The sequence below is a fragment of the Tursiops truncatus genome, chromosome 15, assembly GCF_011762595.2.
Source record: "Tursiops truncatus isolate mTurTru1 chromosome 15, mTurTru1.mat.Y, whole genome shotgun sequence".
Classification (NCBI taxonomy): Eukaryota; Metazoa; Chordata; class Mammalia; order Artiodactyla; family Delphinidae; genus Tursiops; species Tursiops truncatus.
The window spans coordinates 57493987-57505047 of NC_047048.1; the positions used below are offsets into that span (position 1 = coordinate 57493987).

The 11061-nt window shown below is 49.2% G+C and overlaps 1 protein-coding gene across 1 annotated transcript in view; it reads right to left on the minus strand.

The window, feature by feature from the left end:
* The window catches only part of TMC2 (transmembrane channel like 2), a 64524-nt gene extending 53787 nt beyond the window's left edge, over positions 1-10737 (minus strand). Inside the window, exons 1-3 of the mRNA XM_033840993.2 lie at positions 10710-10737; positions 8508-8826; positions 5341-5493 (exon numbers count right to left, since the gene is read on the minus strand). Of these exons, the coding sequence (XP_033696884.2) occupies positions 5341-5493; positions 8508-8826; positions 10710-10737 (500 nt within the window). The remainder of the gene's footprint in view (positions 1-5340; positions 5494-8507; positions 8827-10709) is intronic.
* Positions 10738-11061: the final 324 nt, after the last annotated feature.

The following is an 11061-nucleotide window of genomic DNA, read 5'->3' on the forward strand; positions in this document are numbered from 1 at the left end:
TCCAGGCGCGCAGACTCAGCGGCCATGGCTCACGGGCCCAGCCGCTCGCAGCATGTGGGATCTTCCCGGACCAGGGCACGAACACGTGTCCCCTGAATTGGCAGGTGGACTCTCAACCACTACGCCACCAGGGGAGCCCTAGGTGGTGTTTTAATTTTTACTTCAACTGTCAAACATAATTTTAAAAATCAAGAGGAGAAGGAAAATCCATGGTATTTTCCAAGATTTTTGCTCTCACCATGTTCTTCCTTCCTGATGTTCCAAGATTCCTTCTTTTACCATTTCCTTTATGTTTAGAGAACTTCCTTTAGTTATACTTTATGGTAGGTCTGCTGGTGACATGTTCTTTTAGTTTTCCTTCATCTCAGAATGTCTTGATTTCTCCTTTATTCTTTGTTTTGTTTTGTTTTTGTTTTGCGGTACGCGGGCCTCTCACTGTTGTAGCCTCTCCATTGCGGAGCACAGGCTCCGGACGCGCAGGCTCAGCGGCCATGGCTCACAGTCCCAGCTGCTCTGCGGCATGTGGGATCTTCCCGGACTGGGGCACGAACCCGTGTCCCCTGCATTGGCAGGTAGACTCTCAACCACTGCGCCACCAGGGAAGCCCCGACAATTCTTTTCATTTAGCACTTGAAGAATCTTTATGTCACCTCCTCTGTCCTCTATAGTTTCTGATGAGAAATTTGCTGTCATTCTAATTGTTTGTCCTTTATAGTAATGCATTGTTTCTCTCTGACTCTTATAAGTGTTCAGAAGTTTGACCATGATGTGTATTGGCATGGATTACTCTGGATTTATCTTGTTGGGGTTTTGTTTAGCTTCTTGAATCTGTAAGTTTTGCCAAATTTGAGAAATTTTCAGTCATTATATCTTTGAAGACTTTTTCAGTTCCACCCTCTTTCTCTTCTTTTGAGACTCTATTTTCTTCTTTCATCATCTAGGGATTTGGAGGAGACACTAATGTTAGATCATTTATAATAATCCTACATGTCCCTGAGGCTCTGTTCACTTTTTTCCCCAGACCATTTTCTCTCTATTGTTCAGGTTGATTTGTCTTGTTCTACCTTCACTTTCACTGATTCTCTACTCAGTTCTCTCCATTCTGCTGTTGAGCCCATTCATTGAGTTTTAAAAAACTTTAGTTACTATATTTTCCACTTCTAAAATTTCCACTTGTTCTTCTTTATATCCTCTATTCATTTTCTGAGACTTTCTATTTCTTCATTTGTTTCATGTGTTCATAATTGCTCACTGAAACATTTTTATGATGGTTTCTTTAAAATCTTTGTCAGATAATTCTAACATATATGGCCTCTTGATGTTAGCATCTGTTGATTACCTTTTATCACTCAAGTTTGAGATCTTCCTCGTTCTTGGTATGATGACTGAGTTTTCAACTGAAGCCTGGAATTTGAGATACTATGTTATGAGACTCTGGATCTTATTTAAATCTTGTGTTTTAGCAGGCCTCCTCTGACACTGCTCCAGTAGGTGAAGGGGGATGCTGCCTGCTTACTTCTAGGTGGAAGTCCAGATTATTCACTTGGCCTCCTTTTATACCTGGGGCTGGGCTGGAGCTCCTTGTTACTGCTGAGCAGGGATGGGAGTTCAGGCTCCCACAAGCCTTCCACTCATATCCTCCTGGCTTGAAGAGATGCCTTGTTACTTCCAGGTGGTGCTGAAATTTCAGACTCCCCATGTAGTCTCCACTGACACCCCAGGGAGAGGGAGGGCTCATTACACTGCCCAGTGGGGATGAGAGTCCCTGCTCCTCACTTGGCCTTCTCTGACATTTGATGGGGGTGTTAGGGGCACCATGTTACAGCCTGGCAAGGGAGGAAATGTAGGCTTCTCCACTTGGCTTTTGCTGCCAGGGCTGGGGCTACAGCTGCTCATTTGTTTATGATGTTTGGCTGGAGTAGGTTTGTTATTGTTTACAAGTCTTCTGTCTTGCCAGGCTGTCCCTTTTCTGGTCCTTTGGCTGGAGACAGCAGACTTTTCTTGAGGTGCTTTTGTGTGTGACTGTCAGTGTTTGGGGGCAGCCAGCTTCTCCAATATCCAGTCTGGATATACAGGCAAAAAGGAAAATTGGAACTCAATGCTCTGTCATTCATTTGACCCTGAGGTCCTTAGCCAGTCTGCCTTTCTTCTCTCCACCTTTCTGAGTCTCTTATGTTTGCTTTACACATAATATCCATGGTTTCAGTTGTACTTAGTGGGAAGACTATGGAGAAGTATATCTACTCCATCTTCCTAGAAGTGGAATTCTTCAGATCTCACTTTGGGTAATTTTCTAACACATTAGGTTTCTGACAAAGCTGAGTGACATACCTGATTAATTCTATGATTAAAGCAAACATCCCTGACTCATGAGCACTAGAAACTCTTTTGCCAACATCACAGCCTGCCTCGTGTCATTATTAATGATGTGCGTTAATAATGTCTTCTTTGATTCATCTTTGTTCCCCATCCTCATCTCTCAGGGTTCAGCACAGTGTCTGGAACAAGATGTTCAAGCTTTAATAGCAATAATTACTATCTATTAATTGCATATTATATGCTGGGTACTTAAATATTTTTTATTTGTCAGAACAACTCTGCAGGTAGATATTATTATTCCTACTTTACAAAAGCCAGCTGTGAGGCTCAGAGAGGTTAAGGGAAGGAATCCAGCCTGAGGGGATTGAATAGCCAGTCAAACCACACAGATATGGTAGAGGTGTGAAGGCAGGCTTGCCCCAATTCACTGCTGTTGCTCTTTATGCCTTGCCATCCTTCTTTGATTGTCTACAACAACTATGCCAGCTGCCTGAGTGGGCCAGAGACTGGGGTCCCCACACCATTGCTTCTAAAAAAAGATGTAGTCTGGACATGTTATCTGCAGATCTGCAATTGAAGACTTTACTGCCAGAAGAGGAAATCATACAGGAGGCAAAGGGGTGTATTCTAGAATGTCTAGTAATCCTAGAGAAGCAGTTACAATTTAAGAGTGCAAGTTCTGGAGGCAGAATTCCTGAGTTCAAATTCTGGCCAGACCACTAAACTCACTGTTTAGCCTTGGACAAATTACTAGATTGCTCTGTGTCTCAGTTTGCTCATCAGTAAAATGGGGGCAATAATAATGGTACTTACATCAAAGGGTGATTATGAAGATTAAATGAATTGTTACACACCCAGCGCTCAGAACAGTGCCTGGCACATAGGGAGCACCCAGCAAATGTTGGCAATATATATTAAAAAAAAGAATATTAAAAGATTAATAAAAAACAGCTCTGCAAACAAGAGCATCCAGTCAAGTGAGGGCCTTAGGGGTCAGAGAGGCCGTAACTAACTCAGCCTGAATGCAGGGAGGGGCAATGGGGACTTCCCTGCAGAGGGGACACCTGGCCTGAGTCTCAGAGTGTGGGAACTAGCCAGGTGGGAGGGCAGAGGCACCAATGGAGCTGAGACCCAGAGGCTGGAGAGCCTGAGCCTGGGATAAGGGGTCTTGCAAGAGGGAGAAGGAGGGGAGACCTGCTCCAGTGGGAGAGACAAGTCTTTTCAGCTTCTAGGGCCTTAGCCACTTCCCACCCCCACCAAGAGCAGGAACTCTGCCCCCAGGCCTGGAGGAGATGCAGACTTCTCCTCAGGGCAGCTGAATGGCCCTCAGGGATTTTCATGGTCCCTGAGACTTCCAGCCAGCTGGAGATCTCATTTCCACAAGCATCAACATTGCTCTTTTTCCACTGTTAATAAAAGATGTGTTCCGGTGACACCTGAGTTGGAGTGAGGTTCTGTTAGACTGACAGATGGAAGGAGGAAGAACTCGGCTCTGGGGGAGCAGGGAGAAGAGACTCAGAAAAAGGGAGGTGGGAAGGCAGACAGCCTGCTGCATGAAGCTGTAGCTACTGCCCAAACTGTCGCCACCATTCACCTGTGATGATTTAAATTTAAATAAATTAAAATAAAACAGAAATTCAGTTTCTCAATTGCACTGACTACTTTTCAAGCGCTCACTAGTTTCATGTGACTGAAGGCTACTCTATTAGCGCAGATTTAGAACATTTCCATCATCCCAGAAAGTTCTGTTGGTCAGCACTGGCCTGGAGGCACCGCAGGGAGGCATTTCTTCCTGCAGCTGAGTTGTAGACAACGTAATAATTTGCAAAACAGTGGAGTAAGCTCTGTTTACCAGGCTCCTTCCTAGTCAGGGTTTGCACAGCCAGCATCTTTGCTGTGCCTCCGAGACACAGTGAGGCTGAACGTCAAAATATGTCTGCCAGGGCTTCCCTGGTGGTGCAGTGGTTGAGAGTCCGCCTGCCGATGCAGGGGACACGGGTTCGTGCCCCAGTCTGGGAAGATCCCACATGCCGCGGAGCGGCTGGGCCCGTGAGCCATGGCCGCTGAGCCTGCACGTCCGGAGCCTGTGCTCCACAACGGGAGAGGCCACAACAGTGAGAGGCCTGCGTACAGAAAAAAAAAAAAAAAAAAAAAAAAAAAAATGTCTGCCAACCTGTTCTATGTGATAAGGGGTGAGACATTTGACTTGAGCAATGAGGAAAATCAGGTGTGAGAGGAACCAGGGAAAATGGCTTCTTACACAGAGGGAAGGAGGGAGTCATTCCAGTCTTGTGGCAGAAAGACCGAGGTGGGACTTGGAGGAAGATGGTAACACTGAATGGGATTTTTTCAGGAAAAACGTCCTGCCCTTCTCTCAAAACTTCAGCAGAGAGTCAAGAGCCATAAAATGCATGGTGGGCTGGCTCATCATATGGAAACCAGGGAAATAGCCGAGTTGCAAATAGGAGTCAGGGGCGTGGGCACCAGGCCACGCAATATTCATGGAACCTCACTGCAAGCTTGGCCCTGTGTTAGGCATTTGGACACAAGTGTAGCTAAGACAGCCCCTCCGCCTGCTCTCCACACTGTAAGGGTGAGTGTGTGACACGGGGAGAGATTCTAGTGCTTAGGGAACACAAAAGAGGTCTGAACTTGTTGAGATGGGGGTCATGGAAAGTCCCCCCCACCCCCAAGGAAGGCGTGTCTTTTTGGTTGTGAGGGAGGTGCGGAAGCCACCAGATGGGGCACGGGACAGAGAGGTGACCTGACAGTGGAGGGGGGTGCATAGCCGGAGGGCCACGATCCTCCTTGGCTTCCGCCAGGCCCTGCTCGGTGCTGGCCAACAGCAGGGCCCGATGGCCAGTTGAGTGCTGGGGATGACATGACCAAAGCAGGGTGGGAGGGTGAACCCCCCTTCTTGTTGAGCCCCCTTGGAGTGGAGAGGAGGAAGGGACTCCTGCGCCCATCAGAGAAGCTGAGGCTTCTGGACGGGGAGGGCCCTGGTCGACCACCACTGCTCACCTGAGCCCCGCCAGCTTCCTCGCCATGGGCCAGGGCTTGGTCCGCATGGTGGCGATGAGCTTCTTCTTGTCTTCCACCTGCTCCAGAATCCGGGCCAGTTCCTCCTCAGACAGAGACTCCCCACCGGAGGTGCTGGAGGCCAAGGAGGATGACCTGGAGCAGAGGCGGGGTGGAGCAGAGGGGAGTGAGGAGGAGGCCGGGGTCCTCAGGGGCACTGTGGGATGTGAGGGGCCCACCCAAGATGCCCCCACCTCCCGCCCACACAGGCCTGCCCCGCCCAGAGCCCTCTGCGACTCTCCCCACCTGGCAGAGGAGGCCACTTCTCCTCCTGGAGCCCAGGGCCCGTCGCGGGCTGCCTCCTCAAGCTCCATGCCCCTGAGTCCCCCCCACGCTGCACATCCTCGCTCGTGCAGGGCTGCCCAATGGGAATATAATGTGAACCATGTATCGTAACGTTAAGTTTTCTAGTAGCTATATTAATATGATAAACGGACATGGACATATTAATTTTAATAATACTTTTCATTTAACCCAGTATATGAAAAATTTATAATTTATAATTACAGTAATGTAATCGGTGTAAAAATTATTAATGAGACATTTCACATTCTTTTTGTACTGTCTTCAAAACCCAGGGTTCATCTTGTACTCACCACGGATGTCAATTCAGGCACAAAATTTTCATTGAACATATTTAATCTGTACTTGGATTTCATAAAATTTAGTTGAAAAAGTAGATTTACATATCCAAATTTTTAGACATACTTAAAAGTTTCCTTGTAAATGAATAAAGTAACATAATATCATTTGCCTTTGATGTTCACATCTGCACTGACAAAATTAGTTTGTCTTTTTTTTTTTTTTTTCCAGAAGAAATGCTTTGGCTTCAAAGTTAAATCAACTTCAAAACTACATCTGGGGCTTCCCTGGTGGCGCAGTGGTTGAGAGTCCGCCTGCCGATGCAGGGGACACGGGTTCGTGCCTCGATCCAGGAAGATCCCACATGCCGCGGAGCGGCTGGGCCCGTGAGCCATGGCCGCTGGGCCTGCGCGTCCGGAGCCTGTGCTCCGCAATGGGAGAGGCCACAACAGTGAGAGCCCCGCGTACCGCAAAAAAACCCACAAAAAACAAAACTACATCTGTTTGTCCAAGTTCAGTAAATTTTTTAACTCAGTGGTATTAACATCAGATTAAAATTAAATTGAATTAAAAATTCAGTTCCTCAGTCACACCAGCCACATTTCAAATGCCTAGCATGTGGCTAGTGGCTATTGTATGGGACAGCACAACTGCAGAGGCCTTCCAGCTGGAGGGTGTGATGACCCTCACCAGCTCACAGACAAGACTGTGTGCTCATCTGCCACAAAATCCAAGTTCTTGTCTGTGCTACTCACAGCCTCCTTCACTCATAAAAACAGTGACTCTCAACTGAGATGGCAGCAGCTGACAGGGGGTGAGGGAGGGGCTGGAGAAGTGTTCTGCCTGTGCAGCCTTTTTAGCACGTTTGATAAATGGAAATATCAGGATGTGGGCTTGGGTTACCACAGGTTTTAGAGACCAGTTTGCCTCTGTGAGTTTAGCTTCTGATCAACTCCTAAGGAGCAAGGAGAGGTCACAGGAATAAGGTGGAGAAGGGGGGGACCCTAGCTCTTAAATGCTGGAAAGCCTAGAGCACAGGGACATTTTGCCTTATCTCACCCCCCCCTGCCCCCCAGGATATCTGCCTTTGAGTCTTTGCATAAGTTGTTCCCTCAGTTTGGGTGGTGGTAGGGGGGTGAGACATTCAGTCATTGCTTGTTCAAATTCCACCCGGGCTTTAAAGTCTTAATGAAATATTTACCTTCCTCATGGAGGAACCACAGCCTCCCAGCAACATGCTCTTAATCAAATCCTTTCTTGCATACATATTGCCTTCTGCTTTGTGTTGTGATAGCTGATGCCCATGTCCTACCTCCCTTGCTAGACTGTCAGTTTCTGAGCAACAGGACTGGATATTTTTCATCTCTCTATGCCCTGCCATGGCACTCAGCTGAAAATGGCACAAATGGGTCCCTGTCTGCATCCCTTACTTTGCATCTGCCACCCAGACAGGATGGGACCGCCTCCTTCTAAAGTTCCGGACACTCTGGGGCCCATCAATGATGCATTCAAGTTCTCTCTAAGTTGCTAAGGACACCATGCACCCTTTACCCTGTTAGCTCAGGTCTACGGACAACCAGACAGTAGACAAAAGCCCTAACTGAGCCAGGGATGGCTGGCAGGGGTGACAGAAGAAATCAGTGGCCCTTGTTGTGGGCCTTAATTTCCTCTGTAAAGTTGGAGATGTACAGTGGAACACCTGAGTGAGGGTGTGGGCAAGGAAGGTTTATTAGAAACCATTGGAAGGAGCATCAGCTCTTTGCCATAGTCCTGGTATCTCTGTTTCCAAAGCCTCCCAGCCCATTATCAATGGGGATTCTTAAAACATCCTGAGAAATGATGCAAAGTAAAGTGGAAGAGGGAGGCAAAGAGAGGGAGATGTCCCATCAAAATTGGTAGCGAAAAATGAAACTAAAATCCCAACTTGCTGATTCCATAAACTGGCTCTATCCACTAACCCCCGTATGCAGATGCTAATGGAACAAAGGAAACACAGCAAGTAAACCAAACCCCCAAATCCTAGAATTTCAGAGCTGGTAGAACTTTTGAAGTTCTAGATCAAAGCCACATTTCACAGAAGAGGACACAGGTCACCTTAGGAAATGGTGTGCTTAAGCCCTGGAATGACTCCTAAATCCAATTTTGTTAATTTCTCTCAGCTCCTCATCAAGAGCCATGGTGAGTCACCAGCTGAAATTGAGAATTGGGATCTTTTCTCACCCTGCTGCCATATCACCTCCCCACTCAGAGCTCCACTTGCACCTGTGCTCCAGGAGGGCTTTGAGTCGAGAGTGTGCGGTGGCCCCTCAACCTGGGATGGCTGTGACCCTCATCCCGGTTCCGCCCCCAACCGCGAAGAGCTTGGCAGGGGCAAAGGCAGGGACTAAGAAAAGAGAGCAGGGGCCACCCGTTTATAGGAGAGAATGAGGGGGGAAGACGACACCTGACCTTTATCAAGGGAGGAAGCAGGGCTGGAAGGAGAGGGAGAGCGCGGACTGAAGCGCGCCTGAAGCCCGGTCACAACACACCTGTGTTTCTTCAGCTGCTTCCACATCTCCTCCTTCCTCGGCACCTCCTTTTCCTTCTTTGGAGGTGCTCGGTGCTCCCTGAGGGAAGCTCTCCCGTCCCTCTTCCTCCTTCCTCCGCAGGTCTTCTCTGCCGAGCCTCGCTCCGGTTCCCCCAGCTGCTCTCTGCGTCCCCTGCGCTCTGCCTGCTTCCTCCGGGGAGACCCCGACCCCGGGCTGCCCCCGGCCCGCTCCTTCTGTCCAGGCGGGGCTCGGCGCCTGCCTGGCGCGTTCTCGGCTTTGTGAGTCCGCTTCCTCGAGGGTCTCCTCCCAGACCTGTCACCTGCAGGGGCAGGGAATGAACAGTTCTGGCCTCACGGGCCTCGACCCCAGGAAAGTGTCCCCAGCTGTGAGAAATCAGATGTACAAGATGCTTCCTGGACCTTATTGGTTCCAAAAGCCACCTCTTTCAGACAGAGCCTCTGGTCTCAGCTGAGAGCTAATGTCTCCCTCCTCTGACCGGCTGGCACTCCCACACTCTCACCTAAACCTCAGCTAGAGACCCAGACACATGCCTTTCTCTGCTTGGGGGTGCAGTCCCTTGGGTCAGAGCTCAGTCCTCTCCTGACGCCCAGGGCCAAGGCCAAGCGTAAGCCTCTGTTTGGTAAGGCTGGAAGACTGAGACGCGGAGGGCCTGCTGGCTCCGTTCTCCAAGGGCTGTCCCCTCATGTGCCCCACCTGGCATGAGGGAAGGGACGGGGGGTGGTGGTGGTGGTGAGAGCAGCGGAGTCGGTTCCGATCCTGTGTCTCAACGCTGCTCCCACGTTGTTGCTGTTATTTTAAACCATGACTTTATAGCACTGGCAAATGGCCTGGCTGAACAGAATCTACTCTCAAGTGTGAACTTTCCCCAACAGCTTGCCCAACACCTAGTGTAAGCACAGCTATCCCAGCTGGGCAGTTACACATTAAATGCAGGAAAAATTGTAATGAGGTTCTGGTATTAATAAGCAACCTCTCCACCACTTACTAGCAGGGTGTCTTTGAGCCAGTCACTTAACCTCTCTGAGTCTCAGCTCATCTCTAACATGGGAATGTTACTACTCCATCAGCTTGTTAATGAACATGACACAATGACTGACTTCTGAGAACGGAAGTCATTACCCTGATATTCTTATCCGGAAATAAGATCTTTTTTTTTTTTTGCGTATGCGGGCCTCTCACTGCTGTGGGCTCTCCCGTTGTGGAGCACAGGCTCCGGACGCGCAGGCTCAGCGGCCGTGGCTCACGGACCCAGCCGCTCCACAGCATGTGGGATCCTCCCGGACCGGGGCACGAACCCGTGTCCCCTGCATCGGCAGGCGGACTCTCAACCACTGAGCCATCAGGGAAGCCCGGTCAAGATCTTTTTACTTGTATAAAGAACACAGGTTTGGAGCTAGGCCAGTCTGCCCGAAAATATCAGTTCTATCATTTACTTACCTCTGTGACCACAGATAAATTACTTAACTTTTCTGCACCTCAGGTTCCTCACCTGTAAAACGGCTCTAGTAGCCACTACATAGTTAGGTTAGGTTAAAACAGGAATAGTTAGGTTAATTTAAAACAGGAATAAAGGGTCTGACTCATGAGAGGTACTCAGCAAAGGCCCTCCTCCTTCCCTCCCACCTCCAGCCTGCCTTGCCATTTTTGTGCTCTAAGTGGGCATCACCTGGAACCTGATCTGTCTGCAGAGCACAGGTTCTCACTTTTCACAGTGGCTCCCCATCCAGGCTTTTCTGCCACCACTAGGCAGATTTTCCCAACAGAGCTGTGAGAGCCCCAACTTTGGGCAGGGCAGGGCAGAGTGGAGTTTCATCACCCAACATCCCCAGCAACAGTCCCATCAGTGATGGAGTCCAGGACAAGGAGTCCCAGGTTGTCAAATTCTTGCCTCTGTCCACCCCTTTTCCAGCCTCTCAAGGTTGTGCATGCAATGTAGCAGCCACAGAGAGTTTTCCTCGCTGCTCCCTGACCCTTGAGCTTTACATTCTGAGAAGCAAGCCAACCCGTGAAACAGCAACCAAAGCTGGTCGCTGGTGGATTTGGGTAGAGTAAGCTGGGGATTCAGAGTCTGGATATGTGGGCCTGAAACCTTGTTCTGCTGGTTATTACCCCGGTAACACTGGGCAGGTTTCTTGTTCTCTCTGAGTCAGTTTTCTCGTGGGTGTGCTGTGGGTGGCCTACCCAGATCTCCATTGTCTGGCCGTGGCATTGTCCCTTAGCTGCTATGCATGTTGGCTCTTACTGTTCACAGCTTCTCTCTTCCCAAGGGACCCGTGGTTGATGGAAACCATCTTGGGAAATGTCTGGGAGTTTACACCCCTCCCCTCTCCTCAAGTCAGCTGACAGCCAATTGCTAACTGATATGGGGTATAAAAAGTCCAGTCCTCTGGCCTCCAGGCAGAGCAAGTCTGTGGTTCATTCACTCTCCAGAGCTCCCTGTGGGATCAGGCAGAGGCTAGACCCCAGCTGAACACACAGCTTTGCTCAGCTCCTTCCCTTGATCTGTCCTGATTCCCTTACTCCTTGTCTCCTG